The sequence below is a fragment of the Balaenoptera acutorostrata genome, chromosome 8 (genome assembly GCF_949987535.1).
Source record: "Balaenoptera acutorostrata chromosome 8, mBalAcu1.1, whole genome shotgun sequence".
NCBI classification, from domain to species: domain Eukaryota; kingdom Metazoa; phylum Chordata; class Mammalia; order Artiodactyla; family Balaenopteridae; genus Balaenoptera; species Balaenoptera acutorostrata.
Window position 1 is genome coordinate 32,192,090 of NC_080071.1, and position 25,549 is coordinate 32,217,638.

General features: G+C 37.0%; 1 protein-coding gene across 1 annotated transcript in view; it reads right to left on the reverse strand.

Annotated features, from left to right (window-relative positions):
• TLK1 (tousled like kinase 1) overlaps positions 1-25,549 on the reverse strand; it is a 164,368-nt gene that overhangs the window by 75,915 nt on the left and 62,904 nt on the right. Inside the window, exon 3 of the mRNA XM_007183263.2 lies at positions 15,901-15,972. Coding sequence (XP_007183325.1) covers positions 15,901-15,972 — 72 coding nt within the window. The remainder of the gene's footprint in view (positions 1-15,900; positions 15,973-25,549) is intronic.

The window sequence follows — 25,549 nt, forward strand, 5'->3', positions numbered from 1 at the left end:
ACTGTATTTCTGTAAAGTGTAAAACTTGGACATATTGAGCATTTTATATACAACATTTTCAAGCTTGTTACTGCTCCTAATGCTGTCATTCTTTCCTCTATTTTTTCTCAATTATTGCACTATAATTGACCACAATAGGGAAGGATTATTATGGAAGGCAAAATAATATGACTTGGCTTTAAAGTAAAGATGGAAAGCCTACAGTATTATAAAAAGTTAAAGAATTCCGACATACAGTGGAACAGTGGTTAGGAGAAAATGATGGAAGAAGAAATTGGTATTCTTTAAATCAACTCAGCTTTATAAATGCTAGTTTGTAATCATACCAAAACCTGAATGATTACTCTGATATTTAAATGTTCCAAGCTATTACTGTGAATTTATATAGCATTTTCCAGAGTTGGAAGGAAGTTCAAAAAACAAAGACAAATCTAAAGGACTCAAGAGGTGATAGTGATATACCTAATGTTCCAATTTCATTTGGAATTTAAGTCCGTGATTATTAAACAAGGTTTTCATATCTAATCATGTGGCCTGTTGGTTTATCTTACAATAAAAATAAATCTGCCTTTCATCAATGCAAATAAGACCAAATATAAGGAAATAAGAACCTTAATGCTGTCACAGAATGAGGGAGAGAAAGCAATATGGATTGTTCCAGGAAAACAGATAACCACCTCTACAAGCCTCCAACTAGAGATATTTTAAATTACTGGCATAAATGCATTATAGAAAATTGTAACAGTATGTGAAAAGATATTATAACATCAACAAAAGAGGAGTGGATATTAAAATTTATTCTTCACCTCTACCTTAGGTAGAGTCCATCAGCTCCAACTGAACAGAACAAAAAGAAAAGTGAGATAGCATCACCTGTAACAAAATTACTACAGTTAACAGACACCGATATATTTAATTTCTTTCTGTTAAAGGAGAAAATACTTTAAAGTAGAAAGAAAAGTTACTCTAATATTAAATAATATCTGTAACAAAATATTCAATCCTCAAACTTGTCAGAATGAATTTTTTTCTGATTGATTCATTTAGCTAAAGACTGGTTTGAAAAACACAATTCATTGGCTATTTCAATGATTCATATAGTTTCTTCAGGTCTCAAATTCAAGGTCACTACACTTTGAACAAATGGCACATAAACCTTTTTGCCCGCAGCTGGTAATAACCATGTTTTATTCACATTTCTAGGCAAAACTTAAAATGTGGGAGAAATCTTTGTTATTTTAATGGCACATAACAAAACAGCACTGAACTAAAAAGGGAAATCTGGAGCCTTATAAAAATAATCAATGTAAAGTAGATGTTCTAGTCAAGAATATCAAAGATACAAGATACTATTTCTTCCAACATTTTGCTATAAAAATTAGGTTAGAATAATGCACTGTAAGAAAACTGAAATTCTGTAGTGAAAACTTCCTTGCTGCTTTGTATCCAATTTACATTTAGATAAAACGTATCATAAAATATGTATATCCTAATTCCAGGATGATTTTGAGCTGGCATGACCTGAAATTCAGTCTTTCTCTGCCCAAGAGTCAAACTTTAATACCAACTATTATCTGTAAATGTTTGCTTGAATCTTTGACACCTAAAAGATCTATTATTTGGCTGATTTCAATATAAAAAGCATAAAAAGTTCATGTACGCAACATTTTGGGATCCTATCACCAAATAAGAGCATTTCCTTGCTGTTCAAAGTAAACCCAATCAACATATCAGCAATTTTTAGTGTAGCCTATTTTCTCCTGTATTGCCTTTATCATTTAATAATACGTAATATCAAAGATGGTAGAGAGCCAAAGAGATGAAATTAGGTAACCCTCAACTAAAATGCACGCTGCCTTACCGGTAACTAAAAGCGTGCCAGCTCACAACATTTTTAAAAGCCTGAAGGATTTTTACTCCCTCCACAAACATACAGCATCCATAACCACATCAGTAACTAAAAGAAATATAATACTTAATCTTGTTTTCAATTTTTAAAAACTACCTTACTTGCCATCCTCACAGTTGTACTTCTTAGGTTCCTATTACCTGGACCCATTTTAATTTACATTCACATATGCTTAAAAGGAGCATACTAAATCTTCGATATTGATAAAGCGCAGTTTTGTTTGCCATTTTCTTATCGTTTACATAGCATAACTATTTCTTGGCATTTTCCCTTCTCTGGCTTTCCCTTTGACTTAAGGCTTTATCTGTTAAATAGTATAAACCATAAAATTAGAATAAAGCTGGACTTCCTCCTCTGTTCATATGATCTGACAAGCAGTTTTCAAATCATACAATCAGAATAAAACAGCCATAGAGAGCAAATGCTGTGGAGGGTGGGGAGAAGCAAATTTTCAAGACAACTTAGTCTGGAAATGTTGGCATTTTGAAGAGTACCTGTAATAGTAAAATTGAGAACGTGATTTCACAGCTTTTCTCCCATTGTGACACTCATGATGAAGTAACATATCCTGTATAGTATCCCTATAGACACTGGCTGAACATGAATCCCTAGATCCTTATACAATTATGTCTTTGGAATAGACACTTTTAAGTGTAAATGCTGTGCCAGAGGATATGCACATTTAAAAATTTAAAGATATTTCCAAATTGTACTATCAAAGGTGATATTAAATCTTTACTCACACTAAAACTGTATGAGGGGCTTCCCTGGTGGCGCAGTGGTTAAGAATCCGCCTGCCACTACAGGGGACACGGGTTGGAGCCCTGGTCCGGGAAGATCCCACATGCCACGGAGCAACTAAGCCCGTGCGCCACAACTACTGAGCCTGCGCTCTAGAGCCCGCGTGCTGCAACTACTGAAGCCCGTGTGCCTAGAGCCCGTGTTCCGCAACAAGAGAAGCCACCGCAGTGAGAAGCCCGCACACCACAAGGAAGAGTAGCCCCTGCTCACGCAACAAGAGAAAAGCCCGCGCGCAGCAACAAAGACCCAACTCAGCCAAAAATAAAATAAATAAAATAAATAAATTAAAAAAAAACACCATTCACTTTATAGCAGTACACCATACTCAACAAATATTTGTTAATCAATAAGTATTATTTTTTTTTAAAAAACTGTATGAGAATGCCCCAAAATCCTTTAAGATGTTTACCTGACGTGGTTTTTTTTTTAAAAAAAAAGTGGGATTTCATTGTTACAGTTTTCTCTATAGCAATACTGCATTATAACCAGAAAAAAAGGGGTTGATTTTATTTTTTAAAGGAAATTGTTCTATCATTTATCTATTAGCACTGATTCTCAATGTTGACTATACTTCATAATCACAAAGCTGTTATTTAAAGCTCATGCTGGCATCCCCATTCCAAATTTAAACATCTCTGGAGGGAGACCAAAGGAATCCATATTTTTTAAAAGCTCCAAAACTAATGCTGATATATCATCAGGATTAACAATATAGCCAATCTAATATATAATAATATAGCATGTATTTCCTGCACATTCCACTCTAGAGAATCCCTAAAATTAGTAAGTTATTCTATATATAACCTTCCATTAAGAACTGCAGACCAAAATTGTGACATATAACAGAAAATTCATTAGGATAGGAGAAGTCCAGTGCACTGTCATGGTTACTCAGTTATTTTAGAAAATGAGAATTAATCTTAAAGAAAATTAGTAAAATACTCACTATGTTCTGCTGATATAAAAATACACCTAATATTTTTAAAACTCTACTATAGTACAAGCATACCTCATTTTATAGTGCTTCATAGATACTGCATTCTTTTACAAATTGAAGGTCTGTGGCAACCTTGATCTAGCAAGTCTTTTGGCACCATTTTTCCAGTAGCATTTGCTTACTTCCTCTCTCTGTATCACATTTTAGTGATTCTTGCAATATTTCAAACTTCTTCGTTATTATATTTATTATGGTGATCTGTGATCCATGATCTTTGACGTTACTACTGTAATTGTGTTGCAGCGCCACAAACTGTGACCATATGACAGTGATCTTAATAAATGTTGTGTGTGTTCTGACTGCTCCACTGACCAGCCATTCTCGCCCTCTCCTCGTGCCTCCCTATTCCCTGAGATATCACAATATTGAAATTAGGTCAACTAAAACTCTACAATGGCCTCTAAGTGTTCAAGTGAAAGGAAGAGTTGCACATCTCTCACTTTCAATCAAAAGCTAGAAATGATTAAGCCTAGTGAGGAAGGCATGCTGAAAGCTGAGACAGGCCAAAAGCTAGGCCTCTTGGGCCAAACAGTTAGCCAAGTTGTGAATACAAAGGAAATGTTCTTGAAGGAAATTAAAAGTACTACTACAGTGAACACACAAATTATAAGAAAGCGAAACACCGTTATTGGGGATGTGGAGAAAGTTTGAGTGGTCTGGATAGAAGATAAAACCAGCCACAACATCCCCTTAAGCCAAAGACTAATCCAGAGCAATTCTATGAAGGCTGAGAGAGGTGAGGAAGCATAGAAGAAAAGTATGAAGAAGCAGAGGTTGGTTCATGAGGTTTAAGGAAAGAAGCCATCTCCTTAACATGAACGCACAAGGTGAAGCAGCAAGTGCTGATGTAGAAGCTGCAATGAGTTATCCAGGAGATCTAGCTGAGATAATTATTGAAGGTGGCTACACTAAACAACAGGTTTTCAATGTAGATAAAACAACCTTCTCTTGGAAGAAGATGGCACCTAGGACTTTCACAGCTAGAGAAGTCAATGCCTGGCTTCAATGCTTCAAAGGATAGGTCGACTCACTTGTTAGGGGCTTATGCAGTTGGTGAGTTGAAGTTGAAGCCAATGTTCATTTACCATTCTGAAAATCCTAGGGCCCTTAAGAATTATGTTAAATCTACTCTGCCTGTGCTCTATAAATGGACAACAAAACCTGGATGACAGCACATCTGTTTACAACATAGTTTACTGAATATTTTAAGGCTACTGTTGAGTCCACTGCTCAGAAAACAAAGAGATTCCTTTCAAAATATTACTGGTCATTGACAATGCACCTGGTCACCCAAGAGCTCTGATGGAGATGTACAAGATTAATGTTTTTTTCATGCCTGATAACACAACATCCATTCTACAGCCCATAGGTCAAGGAGTAATTCTGACTTAAAAGTTTTATTATTTAAGAAATACATTTCTTAAGGCTATAGCCATAGTAATTCCTTTGATAGATTTGGGCAAAGTAAACTGAAAACCTGGAAAGGATTCACCATTTTAGATGCCATTAAGAATATCTGTGATCCATGGGAAGAGGTCAAAAGAGCAATACTAACAGGAATGCGGAAGAAGTCAATTCCAACGACTTGGAGGGGTTCAAGACTTTAGTGGAGGAAGTAACTGCAGGTGTGGTGGAAATAGCAAGAAAACTAAAATTAGAAGTGGAGCCTGAAGATGTGACTGAATTGGGGCACTCTCATGATAAAACTTTAATGGATGAGTTGCTTCTTATGGATGAGCAAAGAAAGTGGTTTCTTGAGATGGAATCTACTCCTGGTGAAGATGCTGTGAAGATTGTTGAAATGACAACAAAGGATTTAGAATATTACATACACTTAGTTTATAAAACAGCAGCAGGGACTGAGAGGACTGACTCCACTTTTGAAGGAAGTTCTACCATGGGGAAATGCTACCAAACGGCGTTGCTGCTACAGAGAAGTTGTTGGTGAAAGGAAGAGTCAGTGTGCAGACATCACTGTTGTTTTATTTTTAAAACGGCCACAGCCTCCCTAACCTTCAGCAACCACCACCCTGATCAGTCAGCAGCCGTCAACAATGAAGCAAGACCCTCCACCAGCAAAAAGATAACAACTTGCTGAAGGCTCAGAAGATGGTTAACATTTTTTTCAGCAATATAATATATATATATTTTTTCCAGTAGAAAGGAAAGGTGTTTTAATCAGAAAAGCCGGCAATCTGGGAAGAAGGTGGACTCATGTCCCAAGAGTAACTCTGAAGATTTCTTGCTCAGCCATGACAGTTTTTAAAGGGAAAGGGGGGTAAGCAATATAATATTTTTAAATTAAATCAGGTACATTGTTTTTTCAGATATAATGCTACTGCACACTTAGACTACAGTATAGTGTAAACATAATGTTCATATGCACTGTGAAACCAAAAAATTCATGTGACTCACTTTATTTCGATATTGCTTTGTTATGGTGGTATGGAACTAAACCTGCAATCTCTCTAAGGTACACCTGTATAAGATACTGAAACCAAATTGCTCAGTAATGTCAACTTGTGCTGAATGTACTTAAGTCTAAAAGCATATTTACCAGAAAAAAGGTCTGTGAAGTGCTGCCAGTCCAGGCATATCTTGGATTGGCAAATTTTATAAATCATCTTAAATCTAAATATTTCCAAAAAAGAATACCACTTTTTTCTACAGACTAACTAGGGTCATTTATCTAACTAATAAGTTAGATACTACATTAGTTATACAGAAAGAGTATAGAACAATAGTTGAGAACATCACTTTGAAATAAGACCGACACTTTAAAATTAGAACTTTGACTATTAACTTACTATCTGTGGGCAAATTAACCTCTCTGGGCTTCTGTTTTCATACCCAGAGATATGAAACTTATAGAGCTGTAATCTAGCTCCACAGGTAACATGCTACAACTTTATTTTCCCTCCTTCATTAATGGGGTGGTTCCCAACCAGAGGAGATCTGCCTCTACCCCCCGAGGATATACAGCAATATCTGGAGACATTTTTGGTTGCCACAACTTAGGGGTGAGGGGATGGGCTACAGATACCTAATGCATCATGCAGAGATGCTGCTAAGCATCCTACATTACACATGACAACTCCCTCCCCACCCCGAGAATTATCTGGCCCCAGATGCCAATAATGTTAAGGTTGAGAAAGCTTGCTTTGATGAATACATAAGAATCACATGTAGCTGACACAACAACTGCCTTATACTACAACTAAAGTACATTATTAAATTTATTTATTCAACAAATATTTACTGAGCATCTACTACGGTTAACTGCTATACCAGGGTCCACTTTAAAGTATATCTTCATTCTTAAAATGACATGGCATGTTCCTCTTCGAATCTTGTTTTCAACAGTCAGCTTAGAACTTTCTTGCTCTAAAAACCACCCACCCACACTAAATGTACTTTTAAAAAGGGAAACATTTAACAGCTGTTTGTTTGCTTTCTAAATAAATGGCCTACAGAATCAATATTTCAAGATTTATTGATTTATAAGAAGTCAAAAATTATCTAGACAGAGTATTATCAGAGTTTCCAAGAAGGGAGCCTAAGTGTTTTTATTTTGAAAAGGTGATTCTGACACACATAGTCCTCCACCTTTATGGAAACAGGGGCAGAGTCAGCCAGTATCAGGCCATTTGATTTACAGTATTTTTCCTTCCGGAAGACTAAGGATGTATATATTCAACCAGGATAGACCTACTTCCTTTGCTGTGAACTCTGTCATATAACACATTTTAGAGTTAGACACTCCATAACTCTAGCTGAATATACTTCCTGTAAGAGCTCGTCCTTTAGGGACTGCCTCAGCCCTTCACTGCAGGGGGCTCGGGTTCGATCAACAACAACAAAAAAGAGTGTGTCCTTTAACGTTTAGTGGCAGAATTAAATAGTTTTCTCTTTTTAAATAAAAGGAAAATTTACAAATTAATTCTAGGTATTTCACAGGAACTATAATTTCTAAGTTTGATTATTAGCCTTAACAGAGAGAGAAAAAAACAAATTTATTTCCTTACTGAGAAAATGTCTTTATTGCTGTTAAAAAATCTTACTAACCTCACCTAATAATACAGTAAGAAGAAGTCAGTGAGAAAATACTGCCAAAATGAAGATAAGTAAAGGAGAAGACAGAGGAACCAATCAAACAGAACACCACAAAGGGCATTTATCAGGCTAAAACATTTCAGAAAATAATGTAGGTTACAGGACACAAAGAATATTTCTTAAAATTGATGAGGGCAGTAAACTAGGTATCTAACAATCTTTAGAAGCTGAACAGATTTAAACAGAATAAAGTCAAAAACAAGGTAATTCATTTAGGGGGAAATAGGCATAAAAATGTTAACTTTCAGCGACTCTTAACTATACATCACTAAATTCATTTTGCAAGTTTTCTTTCTTATTGGGTGCTCAGACTAAGACATTAAAGAAAAGATTTGTCCAGCTTATAACACATATATACATATATAAATATATATATGTATTTTACGTATATATATATAAAACTTAAATGAATTTAAAAAAATCAATCTAAAATCTGAAATTTTAGGCTGGTATTATCTCTATTTTCAAATAAAATCATAACTTCCAATCAATCTAAGGTAACTAACTGTTCCTTGAGGAAACATTTCAGCTAAACACTATTTAGAAGGCAAAAAGGAAATATAAAAATGTAGAGATGGGGATGTATATAAAAACAAGGTGAAAACAGGAAATGCTCATTTCTTAATCCAGCCAATTCACTAATATCAGAGACATCCCATTTAATCAATTATATATGTCTATATATAAATTTAAATATCAAAAAAGGAGATTTTTTTAAATTAAAAAACTATTGAAAAACTATATAAATAATATGACTTGTTCTAAAAGTGAAAATAATGCCCCCCCCCCAAAGCTAGGTCTAAGGTAGTTTTAGTTCTAATTCTCTAGTATTCTTAATTTCTACTTCCTCCAAAATATGAAAATAAGAACTCACACATAATGTGGCCTTTAAAAATTATTTTTTAAAAAGAACAAAATAAAGCATTAATGCTTCAAAGTGTCTTCAGCTCCATAACTTCAATTCAAATAAGGAGGGGAAAAATCTGACTTAAATACCAAGACTACTTCTAGAAACTAAAATCAAATGAGAAAGTTAATTAGATCTTCTTTCATAAAATGGCCTTCATTAATCAACGTTACAGGTAAATTAAGACAATCAAGGCACTGTATCTATATTATATTCCTCTTTCATTACAATCATTACAATTCTGAAAGTGCATCTAAGTTTAAATGTCTAGACGCAACAACTGTCCCAGCTTCTGTATATCTATAAATTAAAATCCTTAATCTTAAATAACTCAAAAATCCCCAAATGCACTTGGATCAAAAATAAACAGTAGGGACTTCTCTGATGGCGCAGTGGTTAAGAATCCGCCTGCCAATGCAGGGGACATGGGTTCAAGCCCTGGTCCAGGAAGATCCCACATGCTGCAGAGCAACTAAGCCCGTGCGGCACAACTACTGAGCCCGTGTGCCACAACTACTGAAGCCTGCGCATCCTAGAGCCCATGCTCCGCAACAAGAGAAGTCACCGCACTGAGTAGCCCGTGGACCGCGATGAAGAGCAGCCCCCGCTCGCTGCCACTGGAGAAAGCCCTCGCGCAGCAAGATCCAACGCAGCCAAAAATAAAATATAAATAAATAAATTTAAAAAATAAAAATAAACAGTAATTCAATGCCAGTGGATAGAGGGTTAAAGAATTGACAATTACCCAGAAGGAAGTGGGAGATAAACTTTAGCTCTAGAAAAAGATAGTATATATTTTAAATTGTTCAACTCCGATTCAGGTTTATACAGAAGTAGTATAAAAGATAAATATTCAAAATTAAATTGAGACAAAAATAGAATAATTGACGTGTGTCTGCTTTACAAACATCATTATGTAGTATATTGTACGTACATGTAACAATAGGCTTAAAAATATATTTCAGTGAGATTTATATTCATTTACAAATAACCAACCACAGTAAGAAATAAAACAGAAAAATATATTCTAGGACATCCAAAAGAAAAGGTAGGGAGGAGGTATGGATATGGTATTAATATTATAAATTATAATTCCAAATGAGCTACAAGATAATTTATCTCAGCATCTTGGGGTAAAGTACAGTGGGGACAGCAACTGTACAGAATTTAGAGAAAGTGAAGATGATCTTCATGTTTAGAGAGGGAAGGGTCCTTCAAGGAGAATGGCAAATGGGTGGATCCAGGCAGGTTCTGAAACTTGGAAAACATTGATAAAAGGAAATATGGGCTCCTTCTCTCATCCTCATAAATAATCTGAACTTTCAGCCAGTAGATAAGGCGCACAGATCATGTCTCTAACTCCTTCAGGCATTCTAAAACATTTAAATGAGTGACCCCTCTCCCCTGTAAACTACTTCCTTGTCTCTCCCATAAATTTTTTATCATTCTCCTCACACCCCCAACCTACCCATGATTCTTCCTTCAGTTGATAACCTCTACTTTCACTGTGAAGAAAGAGAAAGGTTATTAGGTATGGAAATTCATCTATCAGAGGAAAGGATGTTCCTAGTCAGTCCTGTCCACAACTAACCCTGTCCTCCCAGAGTCTGGAACTCACCATTCATACCACCTCCAGGAAAAGTTTAGCTTAGGACCTCCCTGGTGGCACAGTGGTTAAGAATCCACCTGCCAATGCAGGGGACACGGGTTTGATCCCTGATCGGGGAAGATCCCACATGTCGCGGAGCACCTAAGCCCATGCGCCGCAACTACTGAGCCTGCGCTCTAGAGCCTGCGAGCCACAACTGCTGAGCTCGCGTGCCACAACTACTAAAGCCCGTGCACCTAGAGTCTGTGCTCCACAGCAAGAGAAGCCACCACAATGAGAAGCCTGCACACCGCAATGAGAAGCCTGCACACTACAAAGAAGAGTAGTCCCCACTCACCGCAACTAGAGAAAGCCTGCACGTAGCAACGAAGACCCAACGAAGTCAAAAAAAAAAAAAAAGTTTAGTTTAGTTTATCCTCTCTCTTCAGCACTTTGCTTGTCCTTGGCCCATCACAGGTCTGCTATAACCCTTTCCCTAGCACATAATAGGTCTGTTAGACTCTGGATACTGCCTCCTTTTCTTCACAGTCAAGATTCTTCCAAGAGTAGTCAATATATGCTCACTTTCCAAGTGCTCCTTAATCAACTAATATCTGGCATCTTGCTCCCATTAGTCTACTAAAAGTAAGCCTAAGTGACAAACTCTTAGTCACTTTTTAGTCATTATCTTAATTCACTTCCATAACATTTAATTCTACTCATTATTCTCCTCCTCTTCTTTCTCCTCTTTTATCTACCTCCTTACCTCCTACTGCTCTTTCTCCAGCACACCCGTCTCGCCTGCTCACATTTCCTAGCATTACACACACTATCAGGATGAGTTCATCTGCAAAAGCAGTTTTTAAACTTCTGGGTCTCAAAACCCGTCTACAAACTCTTAAAAACTGTTGAGTTCCCCAAAGAGTCTTTGTTATGTGGGATATAACTACTGTTATTTACCATTTTGGGATTTAAAACTAAAAAAATTTAAAAACACCAGAATACACAATCCATAAATCATCAGAATAATGATATCATCACATGTCTTACAGCCTTTGGAAATTTTCACTGTAAACTCATGGAGAAATGAAAGTTAAAAAGCCAAATATGTCTTAGCATTACTGTAAAAGGGCAAATAATGTCTTAGCACTGTTTGTATGCCAAAAACCACTAAGTCTTCATCTTTAGCCTGACCTCCTTCCTGAGCTCCAGACAACTCCTCTGCCTTGGTCATTTCATAAGTATTCAAACTCAGTGCTGTCCAGAATTTAATTCATTACCTTCTATGCTAACCTATTCATCTTCTTTCTGTGTTGTCTATCTCACTCAAAGACACTATCATTCACCTAAAGCTAGCTACCTTTAAATAATCCTAGGCTCCTCCCTTTCCTTCTTTACCCTCATTCAGTAATCAAACCCTACTGCTTCTACTTTTAAAATCTAGTGGAATCTGAGAGCTTGTGAGAAATGCAAACACCCACTCCAGACCTGTAAGAACCCTTGGTAATTCACTTGCTATTAAAGTTTGAGAAGCATGGGCCTGGGTGGTGATAGCATCAATAGTTACAAAATCCAAAGAAGGCAGAGCCCAAAAGGCAAACTTGAGAACACTGTAATTAGAACCCCCACCTGAAGTTTTTCTTCCTGTTAAACCTTGGAGTTTTGTAAAGGCAGCAGCATTCCTTAACTAAATGGTCTTCCCAACTTAGGTTTCACCTCCCTCCCATCCTATCCTATACATTGCCCCCTGAGGGAGCCTTCTTCATCTCTACTTGTTTGTTTCCTCTCCTTTCATCTCCTAGAAAGAAGTCCAAATTCCTTACTATGAAATACAAGAGCATTCAAACCCTGACCCCTGCCTATCTTTCACCATTCTTGCGCATCTTCTCTATACCAGAAGTTTACAAACCAGATGAATCACCCAGGTAGCTTGGTTTTTTCTTTTTTAAGCTCCTCAGGTGAGCTAAAAGGCAGTTAGGATTGAGAACCACTGCCTTACATCTTGAACAAAACTATGTGCCATGCTTCCATGGAAAAGCAAAAGCACATCCTAGTGCCTCTGCCTGCTTTCTTCTCATACTTTGCCCTTGTCCTCTGGGATGAATCCATAGGCTTTCTTAACAACTTAACTATCATCTGTTCTATTTTTTTTTTAAATAAAGAGACTATTTTTTTTTCATTAATTAATTAACTTATTTATTTATTTTGGCTGTGTTGGGTCTTTGTTGCCGTGCACGGGCTTTCTCTAGTTGTGGCGAGCAGGGGCTACTCTTCGTTGTAATGTGCAGGCTTCTCATTGCGGCGGCTTCCCTTGTTGCAGAGCATGGGCTCTAGGCGCGCGGGCTTCAGTAGTTGTGGCGTGTGGACTCACTAGTTGCAGCACGCAGGCTCTAGGGTGTGGGGGCTTCAGCAGTTGTGGTGCGCAGGCTCTAGAGCGTAGGCTCAGTAGTTGTGGCGCATGGGTTTAGTTACTCTGCAGCATGTGGGATCTTCCTGGACCAGGGTTCGAACCCATGTCCCCTGCATTGGCAGGTGGATTCTTAACCACTGCGCCACCCGGGAAGTCCCTATCATCTGTTCTTTGAGGGAAGACCTCTCTTTCTCTTCCTTCCCTACTTCTCGCCTGCAGGCAGATGGAATTAGGGGTTTCTTGCTCTTTGCTCCTATAGTACCTTGTGCTTACATCTATTACAGCATAGCCCACACTGTTTATCAAACAGTTTGTTTGTCCTACTAGACACTGATCTCATGTGAAAGCAGGAATTGTATCCTATTCATCTTCATATTCTCCGTGCTTGGGCACAGAGGCTAGAAGATAATAGATATGTAACAAATGCTTACTGAAAATTTTTGGAGCCTGTTGAATAGACCTAGAGTGATGTAAAATAAAGCAAAACAATACCAACACCTTCGTATCTACTAGACGATTTCATTATCAAAAAAAACCCCTTTCTGTTTCACAATTCTACATTTAGAAATAAAAGGCAAGTTTAATTCATATATAAACTGCAATGAAAATTTTCAGTTGAAGTAGATTTAATCAACCCAACAGTGAATATCAGATGCTTTTCACTTTTAATAGTACAAGGATAGATGAAAACAAGAGGGTTCTGAGTGTCTGAAAACAGTATTAAGAAGAGGATAGAAAGCAGGGGGTTATTAGTAGGTTAAAATCTTCATAAATACTAAGAGGAAGTCACAGATAATGTCCAATTGATGAACCAAAAAAGATATGCATATTATTTATATTAAAATGTGGAAATAAATACCAGGAAGAAAAGCTAAGAGAATGGAGAGCAGGGTGGGGTAAGGGTGAGTGGTAGAGAACTGCTATTAAAAAATAATAATAAACCTTTCAGCACTATTTGTCCATAAAAATAAAAACTGTTATTTTAAAAAATGTGATGGTTCAGGGGATGGATTACCAAAAGAATAAAATGACATCAGCAGACAACGAAATACTACATAAACGTTACTATTAGGTGACTGGGGAAAAAAAGAAGTACTTCTATCCTGCAGCTGTTTACTGCCAACAACTTTATTCATGACTTGTATGAATATCTGTATTGTGACGTATATGAAATTTCACCCCAAGGGAGTTCATTAAGGCATCTAGTACAGAAATAAAATCTGGGAATCATTTTCCAGACAAATCACTTCTTAAATGGAAAGACAGACCACCCCCCCAAATTTCCTTCTTCAAATTTTAAGGAAAACATATAATCCATAGTCATTTCCAAAATATTATGCCACTTGACTTAATCATTATTTTGCAAAAATTCCAGATACAGAACACAAAACAGCAAAAGCCAAAAAATTTTAAGATTTTTCTATTGTGGCCCCAAATGTCAAAATTTCTACACAAATAAAGCTAAGTACATCCAAAGGTTAACCAAATTGTATTTTAGTGCAAATACCATTATGGTCTTTAAAAAAAAATTTTTTTTAACCTAAGAACATAGCCAAAAGTGAGCCTTAAAATTCTTTTAAGGGAAGTGGTATTTTCTTACAAACTGATTCTTTTGGAAGAATTCAAATATTGCATCTACAACTCATACTGGGAATATAGATACCTATAAAGAACATAGAAATATATAACCATTACATGTGGTCTAACTTTTACTATATTTTTCTATTAAAAAATCTATCAGAAACACTAGATTTGGTGAACAGAAAAGAGAAATATCTAAAATTATTTTATTGCCCTTCATAACACAAAAGCCTAAGAAAAGAGGAGTCATGTGAAATTACTAATAGACCCAAATCTGTGGAAGTATCAAGAAATGTTCCAAAATCCAGGAAATATAAAGTGAAAACATTCTTGATATGGTTTTTGAAAAAAAATGTACTTTGACAAGATCTAAACTTACAATTTTTAAGGACTTAATGTGTGTTAATTTGATAGAAACTAAACTGTGATAATCTGGTGCTACAGGGGCTACTAACGCTTACCTCAAGGGAACCTACTGCAGATAAAGTCCCGTCACTTGCACAGTCCTTTCAGCTGCCTGCCAGTTGTCTCTGTGGAAGGGAAAGCCTGATGAGTGAGAGCCCTATGCCACACTCCTTTGGAGTGTCAGGGTGCCTGCACAGAACTCCATAAAACTGTCTACCTAGAGATTCCTAGATGCTTTCAATAACACAGGGCTTAAAAAGATGCCACCTTTGATATTCCCCTTCCACTGAACACCAAAACCAGATGCCTAAGAGTTACTGGGTGCTAATGACCTATGGTATTATTATCATGGTGATATATCTATACTAACCCAAGCAGAAAAAAGACTAAAATGGATCAAGTAGAAGTTAACACTGACAGGGAAAATACACACACACACACACACACACACACACACAAATGTTGAAAAGTGACAGAACTCCATAATCTGAGAAGAGGAAATATTACAGACTGTATCTGCAAAAAGTGAAGTTGCAGCATCAATAAATGAATGCTACTACCCAAAGAACCTCCTGTCTAAACATTTTTTAAAATGCCATCAAGAATATCATGCTCAACGTGAACTATACCATGGATCCAAATACCTACTTATAAAATTCCATATATTTTCTTAGTGGGGAGAGTAAGTGGGTGGGGGAGGAGGGGATTTTTCAGATATTTTAAAATATGTAAAGTGAAAACCAACAGCATGAAATCCCACAAGAAATTTCAAAAAGAGAAAAAAAAATGTGTTTCTGTATCTCAAAAAGTAAACAAACCTTTACTCAGGACCAAACGAAGAGGGAAGTATAACAAGAAATAATAGAAAACTGCGAAATACAACGTATGCAAAACCACATTCATCTCTTAGAATTATGAACGGCTAGTAACTTAAGAATATCTGTCTATACCATTAATGTACAAGTTCACCTACATAACCAAAGAAACTATATTTTCTTTCTAATGTCCAATACAGTCTTCAGTTTGAATGTTGTGCTTCATAAAACAGAATAAAATGCTCCTACAAAAAACTTAACAAGGATTAACCTTTAGCACAAGTATTAAAGAAGGAAAAAAATTAATTAAAAAAGAAACAGTGATTCCAACTTTTACTTATTAATAGCATCATATTTAAAATGAAGTTACTTACCTCTGATTCTTTGTCACTCAAAGATCCCAAGCTTCCAAAACTGTGATTAGAGCTTTCATTATTTGTTGAGGCCTGTTAAAGATTTTTAAAAAGGTAAAAATTAGGAGTAATTTAAAATGGAACGTTTTACAAAGTAAATAATATATCTTTATAATTAAAAATAAAGGGGCTTCCCTGGTGGCGCAGTGGTTGAGAATCCGCCTGCCAATGCAGGGGACATGGGTTCAAGCCCTGGTCCCGGAATATCCCACATGCCACGGAGCAGCTGGGCCCGTGAGTCACAATTACTGAGCCTGCGCATCTGGAGCCTGTGCTCCGCAACAAGAGAGGCCACGATAGTGAGAGGCCCGCGCACCGCGATGAAGAGTGGCCCCCACTTGCCATGGCTGGAGAAAGCCCTCGTACAGAAACGAAGACCCAACACAGCAATAAATAAATAAAAAATAAATTAAAATTAGGAAGGACAAGTTGACAACCCCCCCAAAAAAAAAATAAAATAAAATAAAATATGATTCCTTTAAATAAGGAAGACAAATGAAGTAAAAATAAGAAACACCAACTTCTTAACACTATATTTGGAAAGTTTTATCAAATCAATAAAGTTCTGCTGTGTTTCAGGGACTGACTTGTGTTAGCTGACTTTTTAGAATATCAAATTCAGAAGCAAAGGAAGTGAGATGTTGTTAGGATAAAAAGATCCCTAAAATTACTACCCAATGTATAAAAACTAATGCCTCCTTTAACTGAAAGTATTATTTGTGTTCCTTAATTTTCATCACTATCTTATGAAATTCCATCATATCTCACCCACACCCCTTTGCCTCTTCATATTAACAAACTGGTCAATCTTTGGTTTCTGTTTGGGTTTAGCCTTTTAAAAAAATCTTTTACTAACTTGACCATTTTAACTGCGTCACTCAGAAGAGTTTTTAAATTTCCTTTACAATATTTTTGAACTGTGACAGTAATGAATTATCACTATGGCGGATAACATTTTCCATGTTTCCAATGTGTTTCTATGATGGTTATTACTTTGTCGACTTTTTTGGACCATCAGTACATTAGATCAATGTCTTCCAGGAATGTTTAGACCAGACAGACTATAGCATATATGCCAAGATGACATATGAATGAACTTCATGTACAAGCAGGCCAGCTGGTATCCGTTTCCCTTCAATTTGTAAGAGTAGCTGCTAAGGGCTTCCCTGGTGGCGCAGTGGTTGAGAATCTGCCTGCCAATGCAGGGGACACGGGTTCGAGCCCTGGTCTGGGAAGATCCCACATGCCGCGGAGCAACTGGGCCCGTGAGCCACAATTGCTGAGCCTGCGCGTCTGGAGCCTGTGCTCCGCAACAAGAGAGGCCGCGACAGTGAGAGGCCCGCGCACCGCGATGAGGAGTGGCCCCCGCTTGCCGCAACTGGAGAAAGCCCTCGCACAGAAACGAAGACCCAACACAGCCATAAATAAATAAATAAATAAATAAATAAAATTAAAAAAAAACAACAACAACAACAACAAAAAAAACAGTAGGTCCTTTTTAAAAAAAAAAAAAAAAGAGTAGCTGCTAATACTACCATTACAAGGTTGCAAGTTAGCCTATAATTACCCTTAGACTGACTAATTTCCAAACTGATGACTGATATGATACATTGCATATATGTCCAGTGCTATGCTGGACACGGTAAAGGCTATTTTCAACACAAAATAGCATTTGAACTAAGATTCAAACACTATTTAGAGGAATTATAATCTAATTAGGGCAAGATTATCAAACTTGAAAAAGAGAACATCATAAACAGCAATTAAGAAGTGATAAATTATAAAGATTCAGGGACAATGGAGGCAGTGGCAACGTTTCTGAGCATCCCTAAATCCCCAAACCCACATACAACATTTACAACAAAACTGGGTGACAAGGAAATCTACATAAATCTCCCTAAAACAGCAAGTGGGAACAAATCACCAACAACCATAGAACCTGCATGGTATGAGAAGAAGCAAAAGAAAACAGAGTGTCTGACACATCTGAGAACAGAGACTCCCAAAACAGCTATAACTGGGTTTCTGCATTTTCCTAAGTCTGAAGTTGGGGCAGTTAGCCTCTATGAACTCTTAAAACTGATCCTTCACTAACAGTGTCACAATGAGGATAAGCTACTGAGCATGGAATCAAAATTGAGCACATTAGGTACAATGAAGATTAAGGAATGAGAATAGTGGGGAAGGGAGCAAAGCCTTAGAAATCATAGAAAGCAAATGCCACACTTTTGAAGAGTTCCCAAAAACAACAGCAGAGGGAGCTCTGTAAGAAATGCCATCCTAAACCATAAAAAAGTAAGCAACAGAAAATGATGTAGGTCAATCCTATGAAATTATAGGGAAAAAAAGAAAAAGATACAGAATTACATCCTGACAATAAAAGCATACCAGAGGGCTTCCCTGGTGGCGCAGTGGTTGAGAATCTGCCTGCCAATGCAGGGCACACGGGTTCGAGCCCTGGTCTGGGAAGATCCCACATGCCACGGAGCAGCTGGGCCCGTGAGCCACAATTACTGAGCCTGCGCGTCTGCAGCCTGTGCTCCGCAACGGGAGGGGCCGCGATGGTGAGAGGCCCGCGCACTGCGATGAAGAGTGGTCCCCACTTGCCGCAGCTAGAGAAAGCCCTCGCACAGAAATGAAGACTCAACACAGTCCTAAATAAATAAATAAATAAATAAATAAAAGAACGTGAATTTCTAAAAAAAAAGCATACCAGAAATATATGCCCACAAAACAGGTGAAAATTATAACCAACTACTTCAAAATGAGATAAAAGTCATTACAAAAATGACTCAAGACGTGCAAGAACAACATAAATCAGATTTCAAAAAACTCAGAAATAAGGTAACAGAACTCAGCAAAGCATTAGAAATTGAAAAAAATTTTTTCAGAAATGAAGATTAAGCTTGAATGAACCCAAGAGAAAATACATACAACAGATAATGTTTTAAGAGAATGAGAAGGTAAAATGGAGGAACAGTTTCGAAATCAAAAGAAATGAAGAGATTAAAAGGATGAGAGAAAGCAACAACTTAATGAAGTAACAAGGACCCAACATTCAGATAACAGAAGTCTTTAAAGAGCACTACCATAAGAGAATAAATAGTAAAGACTATAATTCAAGAAAACTTTCTTGAAAACAACAAAAAACAAAACCTGAAACTACTGACTGAAGGAGCACTATGTACACTTAAGAATTCAGCCCAGAAGGCCAACATCTAACTTTTCAAAGTCAACACTTTATTTATGCCAGAAGAAAACCGAGTAATATATTTCAGATATTCAAGAAAAGAAAATCTGAATTAAGTGTCTTATATTTGGTAAAATTGATTTTTATCACATGGAAGACACAGATAAACTTATCGTAATGCCAAAAATTGGGAAACACTGGCTCCCATGAGCCCTTCCAAAAGAATCTAGAGAATAAGCTTTAGACAACCAAAATGAATAGTTTCAACCTAAGAATTTATGGCAAGCAATATTATTATTTACTTGTTGATAAAGACTAAATGAGAAGTACAAGGAAGAGAGTATAAAATTTAATGGCTAAATGCATGCAAAGTTGTTAACACAATTTTTTTAAAAACTGTGCTATGGAAATTCATGGAAAGCACAAGCAAAAAATGTTTTAACTATTTTCCATAATCTCTTTGGTCACTGTGATAATACACATTGTTGAGACTGCTGTGTGTGTGAGATATAGAAAGGAGGAAATAAATAATTATGTGATATTCTAATTCTATCATCTGCTTTATGTCCTTCAGAACCACAATTCTTGGTATAGAAGAAAGAAGATACAGATGTAAATAAAAACATTATAGTTCTGATTTGAACTGGAAATATTAATATAAATACATGAGATTTTTACTTTTTAAAACAAACAAAAAAATCCTGCCATGAGTAATAACAGAATACCTCTTATCAGACCAACATTCCCTCAGATAACAATAAATTCTAGACAAAAATATAAATAACAACTACCTGAAGGCACTTGAGCAGCCAAAAATAGGCAGAATCTGGTTAGGAGACAATATTTGGAAGGAGGAAATAGAACTGGATGGGTTTCCTATTTTTACAGCTTTTGCCTGAGGGAAGACCCCTAGATTGAGCTGCACAGAGCAGTTGAAATGTGAATCAAAAGGTGCAGTCTTACTGGCTTGAAAAGCAGAGTTTGGAGCTACCACAGCAGCTGAAAAGTGAGAAGGCACATACTGGAAAATAAAGAACCACAAAGAGAGAACCACAGAGAACTCTACCCATGTCTCTGACTGGTCACTGTTCTATGCAAGAGTGGATCAGACTCTAAGCAGTCCAGGTAAGACTAAAATGACTCAGAGACATCAGCTGTCATCCTCTGTGGGGAGACATAGTTTAGATTTCAGTTCAGCCAAGTTAATTGCTTGCTAATACAAATAATAACCAGAATATTAACACTCTCCAGAAAAATACACTAAACCCCAGAGTCACTATAATGTATCACTCACAGTATGCAGGATATAACAGAAAATTTCTAAGCATATGAAGAAACAAGAAAATGTGACCCATACTCAAGAGAAAAGACAATCAATAGAGACCAACCACAAGGTAACCCAGGTATTGGAATTAACAAAGATCTTAAAGCAGCTACCTGCAAGTATGTTCAAGACACCAAGGGAAAATAAACTTATAATAAATAAAGGAACAAATTGTAAATTTCAGCAGAGAAATAAAAATATAAAAAAGAGCCAAATGGAAATAGAAAAACTGAAAAATTCACTTTCTAAAATAAAAAATTCACTGTATGGGCTTAACAGCAGAATGGAGAAAGTACTGAAGATAGATCAAAAAATTATTCCAACTAAAAAACAGAGAGAAAAATACTGAAAAGCAGTTGTCTGTTGAACACTATTAAGTAGTCTAATATAAATGAATTTGGAGTCATAGAAGGAGAGAAAAAGGAGCAAAAAAAAGAAAAAAAAATTGAAAAAGCAGTAGGAAGAAAATTCTAAACACTGGTGAAAGACATAAATTTACAGATTGAAGTAGCTCACTGATGTCCCCAAACAGGATAAGTACAAAGAAGATCATACCTAGGTACATCATAGTCAACCTGCTGAAAACCAAAGATTAAAAAAAAACACCTTACCTCATACCTGTTAGAGTGGCTATTATCAAAAACACAAGAAATAAGAAGTGTTGGCAAGGATGTGGAGACAAGGGAACCCTCCTACACTGCTGGTGGGAATGTATTGGGTTGGCCGAAAAGTGCCTTCGGTTTTTAAGTAAAAATAAAAGACACATTTTTCATTTTCACCAAGAACTTTATTGAAAAATGTATTCACCCTTTTGTTCCACTACCTTCTGCCATTTTTCAGGCAACTTCATAATTCCACCTTCCTGAAACTTTTTATCTTTTTGAGCAAAGAACTGTTCCAGGTGTCTTTTACGGTCTTCCAGGGAACCGAAAATTTTTCCATTAAGAGAATTTTGTAAAGACTGAAATAAATGGAAATCCAAAGGTGCAATGTCTGGTGAATAGGGAGGATGAATCAGAACTTCCCAGCCAAGCTGTAACAGTTTTTGCCTGGTCATCAAAGAAACATGCGGTCTTGCATCATCCTGATGGAAGATTATACGTTTTCTGTTGACTAATTCTGGACGCTTTTTGTTGAGTGCTGCTTTCAGTTGGTCTAATTGGGAGCAGTACTTGTTGGAAATAATCATCTGGTTTTCCGGAAGGAGCTCATCTCAGAGGACTCCCTTCCAATCCCACCATATACACAACATCACCTTCTTTGGATGAAGACTGGCCTTTGGTGTGGATGGTAGTGGTTCATTTTGCTTGCCCCACAATCTCTTCCTTCCGTTCCACATTACCGTACAGTATCCACTTTTCATTGCCCGTCACAATTTGTTTTTATTTATTTATTTGGCTGCACCGGGTCTTAGTTGCAGCACACGGGATCATCTTTGCAATGTGCGGGATCTAGTTCCCTGACCAGGGATTGAACCCTCCCCGCCCCCTCCCCTGGCATTGGGAGCACAGAGTCTTAACCACTGTGCCACCAGGGAAGTCCCTAACACAATTTGTTTTTAAAACGGAACATTTTCATTATGTTTAGGTAGAGACTTGCATGCGGAAATACAGTCAAGAAGGTGTTTTTCGCTTAACTTATATGGAACCCAAACATCAAAGCGATTAACATAACCAACCTGGTGCAAATGATTTTCAATGCTTGATTTGGATATTTTGAGTATGTCGGCTATCTCCTGCATGGTGTAACATTGATTGTTCTCAATTAATGTCTTGATTTGATCGCTATCAACTTCAACTGGTCTACCCGACCGTGGAGCATCATCCAGCAAGAAATCTCCAGCACAAAACTTCGCAAACCACTTTTGACATGTTCGATCAATCACAGCACCTTCTCCATACACTGCACAAATCTTTTTTTGCGTTTCAGTTGCGTTTTTACCTTTCTTGAAACAATAAAGCATAATAGGCCAAAAATGTTGCTTTTTTTCTTCCATCTTCAGTATTAAAATGGCTACACAAAAATTCACCAACTTTGGTAAGTCTTTTTCTTAAATGCACGCTGATATGACAGCTGTCACATATAATCTAACAAAATTGTTTCAAATGAAGTTAAAGACAACTAACTGCTACTAGAGCCATCTTATGGAGAAAAATGAATGAAACTTTTGGCCAATGCAATAAACTGGTGCAGCCACTATAGAAAACAGTGTGGAGTTTCCTCAAAAAATTAAAAATAGAACTACCATATGATCTAGCATTTCCATTTCCAAGTGTTTATCTGAAGAAAACAAAAACAGTAACTCAAAATGATATCCGCAACCATAAACAAGACCAAAAGACAACCCTCAGAATGGGAGAAAATATTTGCAAATGAAGCAACTGAGAAAGGATTAATCTCCAAAATTTACAAGCAGCTCAATATCAAAACAAACAAACAACCCAATCCAAAAATGGGCAGAAGACCTAAATTGACATTTCTCCAAAGAAGATATACAGATTGCCAACAAACACATGAAAGAATGTTCAACATCATCAATCATTAGAGAAATGCAAATCAAAACTACAATGAGATACCATCTCACACCAGTCAGAATGGCCATCATCAAAAATCTAGAAACAATGAATGCTGGAGAGGGTGTGGAGAAAAGTGAACACTCTTGCACTGTTGGTGGGAATGTAAATTGATACAGCCACTATGGAGAACACTATGGAGGTTCCTTAAAAAACTAAAAATAGAACTACCATACGACCCAGCAATCCCACTACTGGGCATATACCCTGAGAAAACCGTAATTCAAAAAGAGTCATGTACCACAATGTTCATTGCAGCTCTATTTACAATAGCCAGGACATGGAAGCAACCTAAGTGTCCATCAATAGATAAATGGATAAAGAAGACATGGCACATATATACAATGGAATATTACTCAGCCATAAAAAGAAACGAAATTGAGTTATTTGTAGTGAGGTGGATGGACCTAGAGTCTGTCATACAGAGTGAAGTAAGTCAGAAAGAGAAAAACAGATACCGTATGCTAACACATATATATGGAATCTAAGAAAAAAAAAAAAAAAAGGTCATGAAGAACCTAGGGGCAAGACGGGAATAAAGACACAGACCTACTACAGAATGGGCTTGAGGATATGGGGAGGGGGAAGGGTAAGCTGTGACAAAGTGAGAGAGTGTCATGGACATATATACACTACCAAACGTAAAATAGATAGCTAGTGGGAAGCAGCTGCATAGCACAGGGAGATCAGCTCAGTGCTTTGTGACCACTTAGAGGGGTGGGAAAGGGAGGGTGGGAGGGAGGGCGACGCAAGAGGGAAGAGATATGGGAACATATGTATATGTATAACTGATTCACTTTGTTATAAAGCAGAAACTAACACACCATTGTAAAGCAATTATACTCCAAAAAAGATGTTTTAAAAAAAAAAACCATAGGAAAAAATGATATCCGCACCCCAATGTTCACTGCAGCATTATTTACAATAGCCAAGACATGGAAGCAACCTAAGCGTCCATCAGTTGATGAATGGATAAAGAAAATGTGGTGTGTGTGTGTGTGTGTGTATATATATGTATATATATATATATATATATGAATACATATATATATATGAATACTATTCAGCCATTAAAAAAGGGAAATCTTGCCATTTTCGACGACATGGATGGTCCTAGAGGACATTATGCTAAGTGAAATAAGTCAAAGAAAGACAAATACCTCTGATCTCACTTATTTGTGGAATCTTCAAAAACAACAAACAGAAAAAACCCCAAGCTCACGGATACTGAGAAGAGACTGGTGGCTGCCGGTGGAGGGGGGGTCGGGGGTGGTGGGTAGAGGGGAGAAATGGATAAAAGGGGTCAACAGGCACAAACTTCCAGTTATAAAATAAGTAAGTCTTGGGGATGTAACACACAGCATGGCAATGATAGTTAATAATACTGTATTTGCATATTTGAAAATTGCTGAGAGAGTAAATCTTTAAAGTCCTCATCACAAGGAAAAAAACTGCAACCAAGTATGGGTGTTAACTAGGCTGTGGTAATCACTTTGCAACATATACAAATATGGAGTCATTATGCTATACACATGTAATCTAATCTTACATGTAATCTAATCTTACATGTAATGTAATCTTAAATGTCACCTATACCTCATTAAAAAATTTATGATTTTTTTTAAAAAAGAAAAAAATCTTGAAAGCAGCCAGAGAAAGATAACATATTACATTCATGAGAACAAAAAAGGATATTACTGACGGCTAGCTTGTCATAATAGATATTGGAGGTCAGATTTCATCTCTGGAAAAGGTGAGCCAGGAGAACTCTGGATTGAGACACATAAGCCACAGCTGAGGAAAGAGAAGACATTAAGTGCATGTCTACACACTAAATGAAGAGACTCTTAGCACCTTCCTGTGGTAAATTCTAGAAAGTCAGCAGCCAAACTTAAACTCTACAGGCTGGAGAGTACAGAATTTCTCTCTAGGAAAATAAACCATCTCAAGAGACAAGACTTATAGACACCAAGAATCAAAAATCTCTCAGAAAAATGACCCAGCCAAGTCATCCTACTGTAATAAGTCCTGCCTACTCAAACAATGCTTCCAATAAGTGTATCAGTGCCTAAAGCATAGATATGCAAAGCCCAATATCACCAGATGTCTGAAAAATATAAACAAATATTTTTTAAAAACCCGTAAGAAAAAGACAACCCAGGGAGCAGAAAAAAAATTCATACAGAACTATACTAATATCCTAGTGACAGCCAACTACGAAAATGAAACATTTCAACAACAACCCAAGGGGACTTTCCCTGGTGGTCCAGTGGTTAAGACTCCATGCTTGGGACTTCCCTGGTGGCACAGTGGTTGAGAATCTGCCTGCAAATGCAGGGGACACGGGTTCGATCCCTGGTCCAGGAAGATCCCACATTCCACGGAGCAACTAAGCCTGTGCGCCATAACTACTGAAGCTTGTGCACCTACAGCCTGAGCTCTGCAACAAGAGAAGCCACTGCAATGAGAAGCCCACGCACCACGACGAAGAGTAGCCCCTGCTCACCACAACTAGAGAAAGCC